Source organism: Anolis carolinensis, unplaced genomic scaffold, assembly GCF_035594765.1.
Source record: "Anolis carolinensis isolate JA03-04 unplaced genomic scaffold, rAnoCar3.1.pri scaffold_25, whole genome shotgun sequence".
Lineage (NCBI taxonomy): Eukaryota > Metazoa > Chordata > Lepidosauria > Squamata > Dactyloidae > Anolis > Anolis carolinensis.
The window spans coordinates 335,343-352,407 of record NW_026943834.1 but is presented as its reverse complement, the minus strand read 5'-3'; the positions used below and the strand labels follow the sequence as shown (position 1 = coordinate 352,407).

Genomic DNA, 17,065 nt, shown 5'->3' with positions numbered 1-17,065 from the left:
TCAATAAGGCCAGAACTCTACAAATGCTTCCAGGTTTCATCAGGATCTCCAGCTTCTTCTGAACTATGAATGGAACTGCTAGAAATTGGATCTACTCTAGCTTGGAAAAACTGGTCCTTCCCTTAACTCAGTGGTTCTCAGACTGTGGGTCCCCAGATGTTTTGGCCTTCAATTCCCAGTAATCCTAACAGTTGGTAAACTGGCTGAGATTTCTGGGAGTTGTAGGCCAAAACACTTGGGGATCCACAGGTTGAGAACCACTGCCTTAACTGGACATGACCTGGGCCCATAACCACTTGATTAATTTGTATCTGGAGCTACCTGGTCTGAAGAATGAGCTTTCAGTTTCTGGACCATCTCCTGAAACTGCCTCTCTCTCAACTGGAGCATCTGGGACGCTTGCAGCAACTGAAGCACAGAGTAGACATAGTCCTTCTTCTCCTTCAACAGGTGGACAACTGCTTTTGTATTTTGATCCACCAATGGGTCCTGGGACACAAGAAAGCCAGGGTTCAAAACGGCAGCCTTCTGAGACCTCTGTAATATCTATAAGGCCACAAATGTCCTTACATCCAGGGCCAAGTCTTCCACGGAGCTCCCATCGCCTTGAGTCTTTAGTCCGGTTTCCTGGAGCTCAAGGTTGGCTTCCAACACCAGAACGGCTTGCCTCAAGTGCCGGCGACTCAGAAGGAAACACACAATGAAATGGGCAGAGAGGCTTGTGTTGGGTTTCATGGCTTCCAAGACGATTTCTGTTTCTTTGGCTTCCAACTACACATGGAAAAAGAGAAAAATACAAGGATTTTAGAAATCAATCCATTTCCTGGATGGATTTACACCAGGAATCCCATCTTCCCCAGTCTGAAGACACATGTATTTTAGAGTTGGAGGAATTGACACAAGATGGCACATAATGGATAAGGGAAAGCTTATATGGAAAGGCAGTGTGGTATAGCAGTGAGAGAAACTAGACATTGCAAGCTCCTCATGAATCCCAGGGATTGGGAGAACTATGTATCCCGCTGTATTAACTCCTGTTTTATTGTTTTACTGTGTTTTATTTTTTGTATATTGTGCAATGTATTTATGCTGTTGTTTTTGTAAATTATGCTGGTCGGGCCGCCCCGAGTCCCCGTGGGGAGATGGTGGTGGGGTATAAATAAAGTTTTATTATTATTAACTGGCCTTGATATTTGGGAGTTGTAGGTACTGGGATTTATAGTTCGCCTGCAATCCAAGAGCACTCTAATCACCAATGATGGACCTAACTTGGCACACAGAGACCCCCATAACCAAATGAACATACTGGAGAGGTTGGGAGAGGGGAACTGACCTTCATTTCTGGGAGTTGTAGTTGACCCACAACCTTGTAAAAAAAAAATGACTGTTTCAAATAACCCAAGCTAGTTGTAAAACAAATCCCACATTTCACAAACACAACCCAGTGCTGGTACCTTCTCCTCTATCTGGGTTTGCAACTCCATCCGGATCAGCGCCTGAAGCTTTCTGAGCTTTGCTTCATCCTTTTCGCTGCAAGAAGCGGACAAGTCTTCCTCCTCTTGGCTCTGCTTCTGGAGGAAAGCCACAGCTCTCTCCACTTGCTGCTTTTCAACAGACTGAACCACATCCCGGGCCACCATTTCCCCTGTACAGAAGGGTTCCAGGGCTTGCAAAACCTCTTCTGGACAAGCCTTTCTCTTAAGACGCAGGGAAGAGAAGAATGAATTAGCAGGACTGAGTTCCTTGGTGTAAGGAATTTATAACGACTGCCACCAATTTGTAAAGGACTAAGAACGACTAAGGTTCTTTCAGGCAGGGGGAATCTTTTTTATCCCACCGCTGCCACCAATTTGCGAAGATGCAACCACCAAAGACTCAGGAGATCTTTTGATTTTTTCTTTCTTTCTTCTTTTTATTCACTTTAGATGGTAACGCAACTTGGTTTATAATATATGTGACAGAGGCTTAGATGTTGGAGGAACAATAACAAGTTTATTCAGGCACAGAGCTTAGTGGTTACAATGTTGTTTCTCACTTAGAGGCACTTTTATTAACAGTTACAATACTAGAATGAGGTAAATCAAACTCCCTAAAGTGTCATTTCTTTTACTTAAAGTAGTTAGAACTTCTTCCTCTGCTACTTTTAAACCGCAGTCACCCTGTGATATACGATCACAGATTCTCTGTTCCTTACCAGGACACAGACTACATTAAATAAGTCACCAAACTTATTTTAAATGGACTCAAAATTGAACAATTGAGTCTCCTTGATCCCTTCAACCTAGGATCAATCTTCCCTGTGCCTCATCAGAGCACAGACTGAATTCCTTTTTTAAACTCTGCACTTTTTCAGCAAAACGGCAGTTGGTGCCGCCTACTTCTTCATGGTAACCAGCCTCTGAGTGCTGAGATGCAATAACTGTAATACTTACCCTTTTAAAACACAAACACACAGTTAAACATAACATCTGTAAACCAAAAATTCATACTTCATTACACTTAGGTTCAAAAGTAACATTCCTGAGCCAAAAATGCTGTGATCTGTATGGATCTACCTATACGGATCTACCTGTATGGATCTACCTGGAGGTTGCTGTAATGGTCCAAAACCCTGTGTATGTATATTTGCTTCAGGGCTTCTTGTTTCACCACCTTCCTTGCCATGGCTTGATCCTTCTGGGAAGTTGATCCCGCTGGACTGAGCTTGGCTTCTGCAATCTGGGTTTCCTACCAAGGAAGATAAAATCCTATGAATAAATGTGAAGTTTAAACCCATCTGCAAAAAGGGAGGAACATTTTTAAATCTGAAAGTTGAACTCAACTTCATAAACAATCTTAAAAGGTTCTGTTATTGTATCTCGGCTTATATCACCATAATTCAAATATAGAAATTTGCAATCCTGTTTTTAACTCTCCATATTGTGTCTTAACTCTGCTTTTGGAAATGGTATTCAAATGCCCAAACTTATGTTTTAGTTATCGTATGCTGGATGTTTGGGGGGGGGGGGGTTGAAATATTTTTAATTGAAAGTTTTATGTTTGAAAAAAACGAAAAAGAATATCTATCTATCTAAATATATGATAAAAAGAAGAGATAAAAATGAAATGAAAAAAATGTTTTAATGCTGGTCATAGACAAGAATAAATATATAAATATGTTCGGAACTTTTTTCTTGGAGTGATAGATGTAACTAAAGGCAAAAGGGATAGGGACACAAAATATAATAATAATAATAATAATAATGGGACAGAAATAATAATAATAATAATAATAATAATAATAATAATAATAATAATACATCACACATGATGTTTTGGTGCTTAATTTGTAAAATCATAACCTAATTTGATGTGTAATAGGCTTTTCCTTAATCCCTCCTTATTATCCAACATATTTGCTTATCCAATGTTCTGTCGGCCCATTTATGTTGGATAAGTGAGACTCTACTGTACATGTAATAATAATAATAATATGATGATGTAATACAATGTAATAATAACTATAATTCACTATTATAATTGTATATTTATATTACATGCAATATTACTAATAATATTGCAATATAGTCTTATAATATAATATATTGTATGTATATTTACTTGTAAATTGACCTGAGTCCCCTTTGGAGTGAGAAGGGCGGGATATAAATGTCGCTAATAAATAAATAAATAAATAATAAATAAATATTAGTAAATGTTAGCCAGCAAGCTAAGACTATGGGTTCGAATCTGCACTCAGATATAAAACCCATTGGCTGGCCTTAGGAAAGTCACATTTTCATAGCCTCAGAGGAAGGCAATAAAATAGGTCAAGAAAACCTTGTGATGGTGTTGCCTTAGGGATAGAATAGGTAGGAAATGACTTGAAGGCAGACAACAGCCACAAGAAAGGCATTTAAATCTTTAAATAAGGGGACAAACTCATACAAGAAAAATAAATAAGGAAGAGATCATGGGTCAGAGGGCTAGATATGATGATTCCCATCCCTTCTACACCCGGAAAGGGGGAAACTCTTCGAACGCTCCCATCACAACCCACATTATTATTTTCTTTTGAAGCTTCCATCGTCAGGGAGGAGTCGGCCTTTTGTAGATCCAAATGGAGCGACACAAGGTTTTGCAGGATCTCCTCCTGAGAGAACAAAGCTCCATCTTGGAAGGCGATCCCTTCCGGGCCGAATCCGGCATGTTTGACGTCCTCCGAGTGTTGCCGGCACAGCTCTTCTTCCGAGTGGCGATGATATTCGGCCAGCTCTTTCAAGAGCCTGTCCCACTCCTTGGATCCTTCTAAGTTCGTGCCCTGGAAGAATTACAAGTTCTTCAGGTTAGCTTCACCTTGCTAAAGACACCAGGCTGCACACAGATCATAGTCTTTTGTGGTTTATTAGGAAATAGGGAAAAGATAGTTTATGAAAGGCAAAAGTTCAGTTACAAAAGATAGCTACAAAAACAAGGCTGTAGAATAAATCCATGAAACATTAGGCATGAAAAAAAGTCCTTAAAACGAAGCCAAAGTCCCAGAAACGAGGATACATCCAGGCTACAAGATAATACAGGAAAGCAGACTTGGTTCTTGATTCAAGCGAGGAAATTGCTTTGGTGAAGATTTCCCTCTCAGAAGACTGTTTTAATAGCATAACATGAAGGCATTTCTTGGCCCTTTGACCTCTCTCTTATTTGCTATTCTGAGACTTCTGCGCAACCCCGAAATTCCAGACGACTAGCGAAGCGGCTTTCGCTTTCAAGGCCAAAGGGCGTGTTTAGTGTTATCAAACTAAGGCTGGGAACCGCTCTCCCTTTCTGCTTCTTGCACTTGAAAACCATCATCAGTAACAACATAATTTCTTCCCTGCTCCTCATGTCCCACAACAGGAACACTCTGCACCTGAATCCCATAATTCCCATTAGAGTCATCTTGAAAGTCATCCTGAACCTGAATCCCATCATCTTGAAACTGCACCCCAGAATCCTCATCAGAGTCACACAAAGGCTGAGCCACAACACATGTAAGTCAAGAGAGGTAAGATAATATCATACCAAAAACGTTAACATACAAATGGGATGATGATGGCAATGCTTCTCCTCTTCAGCTTCCACATTAACCTCTGTGATCAAAACACCCATTTTGGTAAAAAAAATGTATCTCACCAGGTTCTTCTTCGGTCTGGATGATTCCCAGAAGCAAGTGATCATGTGGATCTCCTCGGCCATTAAGGACAGCTCAAGGTGCAACATTTCACTGCCGTGTTTCTCTAAGACGATCCTAACCGAACAAAAACCACACCAATATCATGTAAACATAAGAACCATGGGTAGAAAAAGGATCAGCTACTGGAAATGTACTTCAGAAAAAAATCTCCATGCAACTGATGAGGAGTTTTCCCGAGAAGCGAGATTAGGTTTGAGAATGGAGGGAGTGAAAAATAGACTAATTAGATGTTTTGAGAGAATCCGTGAGAAAACCTTGAAGCTCAGGTGTGTTTGGCATGATCTCATGGCTACTTGGTAGGGCTTAAATTAAGTGTTAGCTTTATGCCTCTTGGAGGAAATAATGTTGCCATAAGGATGAATGTTTACTTTTTTGCTTGGAAGACACCCTGAGTCCCCTCGGGGAAATAGGGCAGCCTATAAATAAAGTATTATTATTATTATTATTATTATTATTATTATTATTATTATTATTATTATTACGAAGAATTTATAACGACTGAGGTTCTTTCAGGCAGGGGGAATCTTTTTATCCCACCGCTGCCACCAATTTGCGAACAGCTAAGAGCGCTGCCACCAATTTGTAAAGATGCAACCACCAAAAGACTCAGAGAGGAGACCTTTTTAAAAAAAATTCCCTTTCTTTCTTCTTATTCACTTTAGATGGTAACGCAACTTGCTTTATAATATATGTGACAGAGGCTTAGATGTTGGAGGAACAATAACAAGTTTATTCAGGCACAGAGCTTAGTGGTTACAAAAGATGTTTCTCACTTAGAGGCACTTTTATTAACAGTTACAATACTAGAATGAGGTATGACAAACTCCCTAAAGTGTCATCTCTTTTACTTAAAGTAGTTAGAACTTCTTCCTCTGCTACTTTTAAACCGCAGTCACCCTGTGATATACGATCACAGATTCTCTGTTCCTTACCAGGACACAGACTACATTAAATAAGTCACCAAACTTATTTTAAACGGACTCAAAATTGAACAATTGAGTCTCCTTGATCCCTTCAACCTAGGATCAATCTTCCCTGTGCCTCATCAGAGCACAGACTGAATCCCTTTTTTAATCTCTGCACTTTTTCAAAAAAACGGCAGTTGGCTCCACCTACTTCTCCATGGCAACCAGCCTCTGAGTGCTGAGATGCAATAACTGTAATACTTACCCTTTTAAAACACAAACACACAATTAAACATAACATCTGTAAACCAAAAATTCATACTTCATTACAATTATTATTATTTCCTGTCTTGGCTCGCAAGTTCAAGTCTTCTCCTTCTGTCATTTCTCCCGGTTATTTATATTCAGATTGCAACATTATGGGTATAGGATCATAGGCTTATTTTAGGGTTATGCAAAGTACAACGTAGAAATCGTAGATGTAGGAGTGATATTATAATAAGGGGAAGAAGAGGAAGATAGAGAACCTTCTTCATCCATCCATCCATCCCTCTTACCTTGCCTGGATTTCTTGCAGGAGTTGGGACCTTTTTGGCGAGGCCACGGAAGGAGAGAGTGCTGCAGCAATAGGGACCCCTTCCTGCCTTGTTTGGACCCGAAATGCTTCGCCGGTCACTTCGGAGACCTTCAAGGTGCTTCTGGAGGAGTAGCCTTTGAGAAGAAGGAGAAGGTTTTGGAAACCACAAAGACACAAGATGGACAAGCAAACACAAGCAGAAATGGATAACAATGGGTGCGTCTACATTGTAGAATCAATACTGTTTGCTGCCAAGGAGTCCAGGGATTTGTACTTTGGCGCAGGACCAGAAAGTGGATTGCTGTGAGTTTTCCGGGTTGTATGGCCATGCTCCAGAAGCACTCTCTCCTGACATTTCGCCCTGAGAAGTTGTGAGGTCTGTTGGAAACTAGGCAAGTCAGGTTTACAGTAGAGTCTCACTTATCCAAGCCTTGCTTATCCAACGTTCTGGATTATCCAACGCATTTTTGTAGCCAATGTTTCCAATACATAGTGATATTTTGATGCTAAATTCGTAAATACAGTAATTGCTACATAGCATTACTGCGTATTGAACTACTTTTTCTGTCAAATTTGTTGTTAAACATGATGTTTTGGTGCTTAATTTGTAAAACCATAACCTAATTTGATGTGTAATAGGCTTTTCCTTAATCCCTCCTTATTATCCAACATATTTGCTTATTCAACGTTCTGCCGGCCCGTTTATGTTGGATACGTGAGACTCTACTGTATATATCTGTGGAATGATGTCCAGAGTGGGAGAAAGAACTCTGTTGGAGGCAAGTGCGAATGTTGCAACGGGCCACCTTGATTAGCACCGAATAGCATTGCAGCTTCAAAGCCTGGCTGCTTCCTGCCTGGGGGAATCCTTTGTTGGGAGGTGATTGTTTCCTGTCTTTCAGGGGTGTTGTAGTTTGGCACCAATTTGGATCCCATGGCACAATGTTATGCCATCCTGGGAGTTGGGGTTTGCCTTCTCCGCCAATGTGTGCCGATGCGTCACCAAATTACAGATCCCAAGACTTCATATCAATGAGCTAAGGCAAAGTGCATTGAGATGCGCCTTTAAAGTCTATGAAAGCACAGTCTGCAAGATCACATTGCTTAGCTGAAAGGATATGCCTGCTTCCAGTCTGCAAGGCGAATGAGGGCTCACCTTTTTCAGAGCCCAGGCCCACCAGCACCTCGGGGGACAAAGGGCTCCTTTTGCTCTCTTTCAACGTCTCGAGTACAGATCTGAGCAACGGGATGAGTTTCCGATTGATGACCTCCCAGGTCCCCTGCGGAGCACCAGCCGCACCGTAAAACCTCCAACTGGGATAATTCACAAAGCACTGGGACGAGCCAGAATGGAGATCCTGCAGAAGAGAAAACAGATGGGAAACCTTGGCAAGGTCTCCAAACCTTCCAATCCAAGGAGGATTTCAAGGTGAAAGTGTTGTCTTGAAAAAGTTGTTCAGTCTATATCGTGGAATTAATGCAGTTTGACGCCACCTTAACTGCCATGATTCTACACTGTGGAACTCTGGGAGCTGTAGTTTTACAAGCCTTCTCTTCCAAAGAGGGTTGGTGCCTCCCCAAACTACAAATCCCAGGATGCCTTAGCATTGCAAAAAAAATTGAACACATACAAATTAAACACATGAATATTTTGTATAGAATGAATCCTCAGTCACAGCATTTTATGTCTGCATAGAAATATTATTTTTGGTTCTGAAAATATTGTTTTCTGCAAAGAGCAAGTCAGCATGAGCTAAGTACATAATAAGTCCCACACTGCCAACAAAAAAGTTCATCTGGGATTTTTCTTACCTGGGTTTTCAACCATTAAGGGAGTATTTTTAAATATTATTTCTAGTTTTGTTACTGGGTGAATGCCCGGGTCATCATTGTAAGCATGTTTTCAAGGCATTCCTTATATTCAGAGGAACTCTATACCTTTGTCTGTAGAGCCACCGTCTCCAACAAGTATCGGAGGTATTCCAGCCTGCAGCAGGCCCTCTCAACATTGGCTTGGTGCTTTGCCATGTGCTCCTCAAATGCAGCCACGAGATGCAAAGTTGTCTGGAAAGTGCAGCAAATGAGATGAGGAAATGGTCAAACGGTTGACAATGAGTAAGGTTCTGAAGCTCATCCATTAAAGAATTTCAGGACCTTGGAGAGTTCATCTACACTCCGAGGCGGAGAGTTCCATTGCTGAACAGCTCTCCCAGTGAAGCTTCAATATCACCTGAGAAGTAAATCTACTGTATTCAGGACTTGGGTTTGAATGTGTGTCAAAGCCCATTGAGAGTAGAGGAAGGGGCCCAAGTGTGGAGCTCACCTTCCTAGATGTCTCTTGAAGCGTTTCCAAAATCTGGAGGCTGCTGCTCCGTTGCCGCTCCACCTCCTTCAGCTGCATCTGGATCCGTCCTTCGTCCAGCTGGACCTTTCGGACAAACTGCACCAGCTTTTCCAGCGTCTTCCTCAGCAAAACCTGGACTCTGGCCTCCTGGTCTCTCTCGTCCTTCTTGACTGGGGCCACCAAACAGTATATGAAGCCAGGTTGCATTTCCCACCCTCGTCTTATACTCAAATCAATAAGTTTTCCCAGTTTTTGTGGTAAAATTAGGTGCCTCGGCTTATATTCGGGTTGGCTTATACTCGAGTATATACGGTATTTACTTCGCCTGAGCTTGAAAGGAGACAGCAAGGTTCTGAAGCTCATCCATTTAAAAGGTTCAGGACCTTGGAGAGTTCATCTAAAGTTCAAAGCAGGTTGATTTTGGCTGAATCCACACATTTGTTTGACACCACTTGAACTGTCATGGCTCATTGCTTACTTATGAGATAATCTAGATAGTCCTTGAAGGACTCTTTGCTTAGCTACGGCCTTATGAGATCATCTTTTGGAGGTCACTTTCCTTACCTATGGTCCTATGATCATAGGTCTCTTTGCTTACCTATGGTCTTATGAGATCGTCTAGATTGTCTTTGGAGGTTTCTTTCCTTACCTATGGTCTTATGAGATTGTCTAGATCGCCTTTGAAGGTCTCTTTGCTTAGCTACGGCCTTATGAGACCATCTAGATGGCCTTTGAGGGCCCTTTTCCTTACCTATGGTTTTATGAGATTATCTAGATGGCCTTTGGGGCCCCCTTTCCTTACCTATGGTCTTATGAGACTATCTAGATGGTCTTTGGAGGTCTCTTTGCTTACCTATGGTCTTATGAGATCGTCCACAGAATCCAATGCAGACATTGAGCCATAGCAGTTTAAGCGATGTCAATGCCAGTGTAGATGCACCCTGCAATGTCCATCGTCTTGAAGTCAATGAAACAAAAGCAGGGCTGGTGTAACAAATCAATGAATGGAAGTTTGGAATATGGATGACATATGTTACCTTCTTCTACCCTCCAAATACCAGTCCGCAGGAGGTGTTTCCTTACCTCTCATTTGCAGAGATGGTTTGGAGTCCCGCGGTGCCTTCAGTTGTCTGTTGGCTCTCCGTTGAGCTTCTTGGTTTGAGGACTCTTCCAGGGAGCGATAGATCTCTTCGGCGGGTTTTAATTTGTCCTTGTATCTTAACTGCAATGGTTTAGAAGAGAATGACCACAGTCAAGCTTTGGGACGTGAGCAAGAAGGGCTGTAACACAACGGTAGAGCATCTACTTTGCGTGCGGAAAGTCCCAATGTGCTTCTACGCTGGTTGGAGGGATTCCGGGAGTGGTGAACCCCAAAAGTAAATATTGCCAAGCTTTGGCACACCTGGAACCTTTGCAACTGGCTGCTCCCATGGAATGATTGTATTCTGAATGTTACAAGATCTATTAATTTCACTGAAGCTCATCCCCAGAGGGAATCGGGCTGTGGCACAGGCTGGTGAGCAGCCAGCTGCAATAAATCACTCTGACCAAAAGGTCATGAGTTCAAGGCCAGCCCGTGTCAGGGTGAGCACCTGACAATTAAAAATAATATATAGTCCCTGCTCGTTGCTGACCTAAGCAACCCGAAAGATAGTTGCATGTATCAAGTAGGAAATTTAGGTACCACTTATATGTGGGGCCCTGGTGGTGGCGCAGTGTGTTAAAGCGCTGAGCTGCTGAACTTGCAGACCAAAAGGTCCCAGGTTCAAATCCCGGGAGCGGAATGAGCGCCCGTTGTTACCCCCAGCTCCTGCCAACCTAGCAGTTCGAAAACATGCCAATGTGAGTAGATCAATAGGTACCGCTCCGGCAGGAAGGTAATGGCGCTCCATGCAGTCATGCCGGCCACATGACCTTGGAGGTGCCTACGGACAACGCCGGCTCTTCGGCTTAGAAATGGAGATGAGCACCAACCCCCAGAGTCGGTCACGACTGGACTTAACATCAGGGGAAAACCTTTACCTTTACCTATATGTGGGGAGGCTAATTTACGACACCATAAAAAAAATCATCCAGCCGCCATTGGAATGAGGAAGTGGCCGTTACAGTGGATGATGAAGCAGCTGCTCACCCTGTGGCCGGAATCAAGCATACCCTCAGGAAGCTGGAGATGTTTTAAATTGCCTCTGCATCTGTCTCTGTCTCTGTTCTATATTCTATGGCATTGAATGTTTGCCTTATATGTGTACAATGTGATCCACCCTGAGTCCCCTTCGGGGTGAGAAAGGAGGGCGGAATATAAATACTCCGAATAAATAAATAAATAAACAAACAAATAAATGTGCTATAGACACGGAAGCCACCAAGCAACACTGACGCAAACCCAAGTGGCACCTTGTTCATCTTCCCTTCCTTGGCGGCCTCCAAGATGTCCAGGCGCAAGAAGTCCAACTCTTTGAGGAGCTCCTCTTCCTTTTCTCTTTGGCCACGCCAGAACCGTTGCTTGGCTGCCACCTCCGTCTCCAAGGCATCCGTCTGCAAAACAAGACGTCCAGAGTCTGGCCAATTGGGAAGGGACATCTCCTCCCTCCTTCTTGTCGCACCTCAGGTTAGCTTCACCTTGCTAAAGACACCAAGCCACACACAGGAAGTAGTCTTTACTTATTTATTTATTTACAGTATTTATATTCCGCCCTTCTTTCTCACCCCGAAGGGGACTCAGGATGGATTACAATGAACACATATATGGCAAACATTCAATGCCAACAGACAAACAACATATATAGACAGACACAGAGGCATTTAACATTTTTTTCCAGCTTCACGATTCCAGCCACAGGGGGAGCTGTTGCTTCACTGTCCACTGGTGGCTGTACTTCCTCATTCCTTTCCTCGTGTTTTGCTGGCAGTTTTATGATGTTGTAAATTAGTTAAATTAGCCTCCTGCATAAAGCGTACCTAAATTTCACTACTTGACAGATGCAACTGTCTTTCGGGGCTGCATAAGTCAACAGCAAGCCGGGCTATTTAATGGTCGGGGCTTAACCCGACCCGGGCTTCAAACTCATGACCTCTCTCGGTCAGTAGTGATTTATTGCAGCTGGTTACTAGCCAGCTGCGCCACAGCCCAGCCCTCTTCTTCTGTAGTTTACTTAGAAAATAAGCAAAAGGTAGTTCATAAAAGGGTAAAAGTACAGTTCCAAAAGATAGGCACAAAACCAAGGCTGTAAGCAATAAGTCCATAGAAACATAGAGCATAAAACAAGGTCCTTTTCATGGAAGCCAAAGTCCCACCAAACAGAATATATCCAGAAGATATTACAGGAAGGCAAACTTGGCACAGGAAAGCAGACTTGCTTCTAGATCAAGTGATGGAGTTGCATTGATAGAGAGCTCTCTGCGAGCAGACTGTTTTAAAAGCATGACATAAAGGCATTCCTTTGCCCTTTGAATTCTCATTTATTGGTTATGCAAAGGCTTCTCCGCAACCCTCTAAATTCCAGTCTTGTAGCCTGATCGAGATTCCCAGAGTCAAGGTCACTGAGCTCATTATCAGGCGGCAAAGTGCTATCCTCCCTGTCTACTCCCTGCACCTGAAATTCCTCATTAGAAACAACATCATGATTTATTCCCATGGGAACAACTCCCTGCTCTTCATTTCTGACATAATAATTCTCAGCATCAGAGTTATCCTCAAATTCATCCTGAATCCCATCATTATGCACATATAATCCAGAATCTTCATCAGAGTCATGCAAAGGCACATCAGGATCACACAAAGGCAAAGGCTGAGTCACAACACTTCTGCTTTACAAGACTGGACATTACCAGTTCTGGGTCTGGGCTTCCCCTTGGCAAGCTTCCTAGGGACTGGACGATGGGGATGACCGCCGTGGTCCAAGGATTGATTTGAGCCCCGATGACCGGACCCGTCTCCCCTGTTATGGGGTCAATGGTTCGGAAGCCAATGGCAAGAGGAACGAGACCTACAAGCAATGAGAAGAAAGCACTGGCTCACAGATTTGTTTGAAATTTAGAGTTAACTATCTCTGTAACATATGGGAATCCTAAGCAAGAGGAAATCATGGACTTGCTAATTTCAGGTTCCTGCTTCCAACAAACCATTATTCTGGACTATCAATGAGTTTTACTTATACAGCATGCAAAGTTTTTCTAATATACAGAAACTTGTTGAGAAATCTAGCATTCTGCTGCACATAATGCATCACTTTGCAACATATTATATTGCATTCCTTCCGATAATTTATTTCATAATCGTGTTGCAGACAATTGTATGGGCAGAGCTAGGAAAAGTTATTTTTGGGAAAGGCTAGCGGAGAGGAATAATAGTGCCATAGTGGTGCAGCGTGATATGACCCACAGCCTGAAAATGTTATCATCTTCATCATCACCATCTATATAAAAGAAAATGTAATGGTCGTTTTACTATGGAGTAAACAACAAAACCACTGAACCCAATCACACCAAATTGGGTCACAAAAGGTGCTACTCCAGCTACTTCCAAAAACGGCCAGGCATTGAGGCTGCAAGGCTATTCCCATAAGCCACAGCAACGTGTGGCCGGGCAAAGCTTATATATATATATACTAGCTGTGCCTGGCCACGCGTTGCTGTGGCAAAGTGGTGGTGGTATTGGTTAAAAATTGTTGTGGAATTTTTATTTGACATTATTTGTATTTTTAATTAATTTTATTGTAACTTATCTTTTTATTCATTATATTTTATTATTTTGTTGTATTATTTCTAGTTATTTTGTTATAGTATTTTATTGTATTAATTTTTAGTGTTTTTTATTATTTTTTATTGTTTTATTTGTATTTATTTTATTTTTTATTCTTTTATTAACACGGGGCTGAGTGGGTTGCTAGATCAAGTGGGCGGAGCTTAGCCTTCTAACTGGCAGCAATTGGATAAAAACAATAATTTCTCTCCCTCTAATTAGGACTTTATTTTTATTTTTATTTTTGTTGTCGGAACCTAGGGGCAAGGATGGTGGGTTGTGTTGCCAAATTTCTAGGTTCTGGGGCTTGTACTTTTGTTGTTTAGTGGGAGGAACGGACACCATTACTCCTTTATATATATAGATATGTATGTGTGTGTGTGTGTGTGTGTGTGTGTGTGTGTGTGTATGTATATATATATATATGACAATGATAATAATCACATTCCAGATGGAGAGCCCTATCACACTGTACTGTTATGGTGCAATTAGGAAATGACATTGATAACCCAGGAACAAAAATCGTGTTACATAGTGTTCTTCATCTCCGCTGCTCTTCTCCAAAGGTATCTTTCCCATGGTCTGCTCCTCACCGATGGCAAATGCTCCCCCTTCGATAACCTGAATAAGAGGCTCTGAGACCACATCACAGCTCCGTTCCCCACCTTTTCCGTCGGCGTCTTCCATGGTCCCGGCTAGAGGAACCGGCTGCCCAGTTCTCCAGTCGCACTCCACTCCCAGGATGGGAACGGTCAAGCCGGAACCCCCCGGATCCGGGATCCCCATCCCAAAAATGGCCGGGACCCACAGGTCTGTGCTGGGATATCTCACCATCCCTAGTTGAGTTTAAACAGAAATAGAAAGCAATTGAGTCAGGCATGTCATCATATACATTCATATACGAGGGCTATCCAGAAAGTAGATTACGTTTTGGAATTAAAAATGAACAAAGTACAGTAGAAAACATTTACCATATGCAGTTGAAAGCCAGGAAGGTTATGGTGACCTTTTTTTGGGACAGGAAAGGTGTGCTTCTTGCAAAACCTTAGAAGAGCGATCCAGGACGAGCGTGTCATCACATCCATATACGAGGGATATCCAGAAAGTAGATTACATTTTGGAATTAAAAATGAACCAAGTATAGGAGAAAACATTGACCATATGCAGCAAAGTTGAGCACATGCACATGCGCAGCTGTGGGAAGGGATACCTGCCTGGTTGAGGATGCAAGCCAAGTGGCAAAATTTGGTGGGGAAGGACTTCCCAAACTCTTTTATCGCTATGAGAAGTGCCTACAGTTCAATGGGGACTATGTTGAAAAGTGGTATTTGAGTCTGGCTTTTAACTGCGTATGGTAAATATTTTCTCCTATACTTTGATCATTTTTAATTCCAAAACGTAATCTACTTTCTGGATAGCCCTCGTATACACATTTCCTTCCAGAACGTACCTAGCTTTCCCCCGGTGCGCTTCATGTGGGAGGCCCACTCTTGCTGCTTCTCCATCCTCTGCATCCAGTGCACCACGTGCTGCATCTTGCAGGAGAGGGCCTTCACCACATCTTCCTCCGCTGCCTTGAGGGCCCGTTGTCCATCTCCGGCCGGGCACCGATCCCCCCAAAGGGACTCTTTATAATCCTGGAGGGCTTTGGCTGCCCGGATCTGGGAGAGGAGCACGTTGCCCTCCAAGACGGCCCCAAAGCCCCCTCCGTGGGGGACCGCCTTTCCTCGCTGGAGGCACAGGCCTTGCGCCCGGGCCGCCTTCCCGCTCAGAGGCTCCACGAAGGAATCCCCGACCTGCAGGAGGGTCTCCGAGGGGCCCTGCAGCCCCCCCAATGGAAGGACATCCCCTGCAGACACAGACAAAATAGGTGATATGAATCTTCACTGAATCTTCATTCAATATTTTAACATTTAATGAACTCTGGTGTCCATTGACTACGCAACTCACACAGCAGAGTCTACAGCAGGGCCCCCCAAACTATGGTCTTATGAGATCGTCTAGATCGTCTTTGAAGGTCTCTTTGCTTACATATGGTCTTATGAGACCATCTAGATGGTCTTTGAAGGTCTCTTTGCTTACCTATGGTCTTATGAGACCATCTAGATGGTCTTTGAAGGTCTCTTTGCTTACCTATGGTCTTATGAGATCGTCTAGATGGTCTTTGAAGGTCTCTTTGCTTACGTATGGTCTTATGAGACCATCTAGATGGTCTTTGAAGGTCTCTTTGCTTACCTATGGTCTTATGAGACCATCTAGATGGTCTTTGAAGGTCTCTTTGCTTACCTATGGTCTTATGAGTTCGTCTAGATGGTCTTTGAAGGTCTCTTTGCTTACCTATGGTCTTATGAGACCATCTAGATGGTTTTTGAAGGTCTCTTTGCTTAGCTACGGCCTTATGAGACCATCTAGATGGTCTTTGGAGGTCTCTTTGCTTACCTATGGTCTTATGAGATCATCTAGATCATCTTTGAAGGTCTCTTTGCTTAGCTACGGCCTTATGAGGCCTCTTGCCTATGGCCTTTTTAGAGACCATAACCTTTTGGAAAACCAGCATCTCCATAGCCATTTGGAAGCGAGTTCAATTGGCATCCACGCTATTGGAAATAATCATAACCTTTCTGTAAAGTATGATCTTCCTGAGTAAATTGAGTCAATCTACTCCTTAGTGGTAAATATCTACTAGTATTCATGCAAGGCCATTTAGGGTTCTCAGTTGTTAGACTGATAATCCCTGCCTTCTCTGTCAATCTACTCCTTCGTGGTAAATATCCACTAGTATTCATGCAAGGCCATTTAGGTTTCTCAGTTGTTAGACTGATAATCCCTGCCTTCCCTGTCAATCTACTCCTTAGTGGTAAATATCCACTAGTATTCATGCAAGGCCATTTAGGTTTCTCAGTTGTTAGACTGATAATCCCTGCCTTTGTCTTTGAAGTGCTAGAAACAAAGATATGCCAATGTATAAAGTATATAACAGATCTTCAGAAGAGTTATTTCAGTTGCCCCCAAAAAATTTATCTACTCTCCCATAAAATATATTGCTTTTAAATCATCCTCTCAAGAGACCAGAAATAAGTAGTCTTCGTTGAAAGTTAGCATAGTTGATTTACTTACAAAACTTCATGGAGTATTGTTACTAGTTTTATATTTATTTATTTTTATTGTTGGATTATATGTTGTGTATTTATGTTTATCACTTGTATTATCCCTTATCTAGAAATCCTAAATCCACAATGACCCACGTATATATAGGAAGTTTTAGTCCACAAAACCACTTTCTCAATCC

At 42.4% G+C, this 17,065-nt stretch overlaps 1 protein-coding gene and 1 long non-coding RNA gene across 8 annotated transcripts in view; one reads left to right on the top strand and one right to left on the bottom strand.

The window, feature by feature from the left end:
* The window catches only part of LOC134294855 (uncharacterized), a 46,965-nt gene that overhangs the window by 12,807 nt on the left and 17,093 nt on the right, over positions 1-17,065 (bottom strand). For 4 of the 7 annotated variants that reach the window (XM_062966621.1, XM_062966625.1, XM_062966620.1 and 1 more), the window contains 16 exons: positions 15,227-15,625; positions 14,442-14,612; positions 12,864-13,021; positions 11,430-11,570; positions 10,119-10,257; positions 9,015-9,205; positions 8,630-8,755; positions 7,848-8,049; positions 6,672-6,825; positions 5,149-5,263; positions 4,040-4,300; positions 2,584-2,727; positions 1,455-1,697; positions 1,334-1,366; positions 571-771; positions 322-489 (listed from right to left, as the gene is read on the bottom strand). In XM_062966621.1, coding sequence (XP_062822691.1) covers positions 322-489; positions 571-771; positions 1,334-1,366; positions 1,455-1,697; positions 2,584-2,727; positions 4,040-4,300; positions 5,149-5,263; positions 6,672-6,825; positions 7,848-8,049; positions 8,630-8,755; positions 9,015-9,205; positions 10,119-10,257; positions 11,430-11,570; positions 12,864-13,021; positions 14,442-14,612; positions 15,227-15,625 — 2,846 coding nt within the window. The remainder of the gene's footprint in view (positions 1-321; positions 490-570; positions 772-1,333; positions 1,367-1,454; positions 1,698-2,583; positions 2,728-4,039; positions 4,301-5,148; positions 5,264-6,671; positions 6,826-7,847; positions 8,050-8,629; positions 8,756-9,014; positions 9,206-10,118; positions 10,258-11,429; positions 11,571-12,863; positions 13,022-14,441; positions 14,613-15,226; positions 15,626-17,065) is intronic. The other 3 variants (XM_062966626.1, XM_062966627.1, XM_062966628.1) reach the window with 3 other exon arrangements.
* LOC134294857 (uncharacterized) lies at positions 4,235-5,298 on the top strand. Its single transcript, XR_010001512.1, has 2 exons — positions 4,235-4,324; positions 4,873-5,298. It is a non-coding gene; the product is annotated as an uncharacterized LOC134294857 (long non-coding RNA).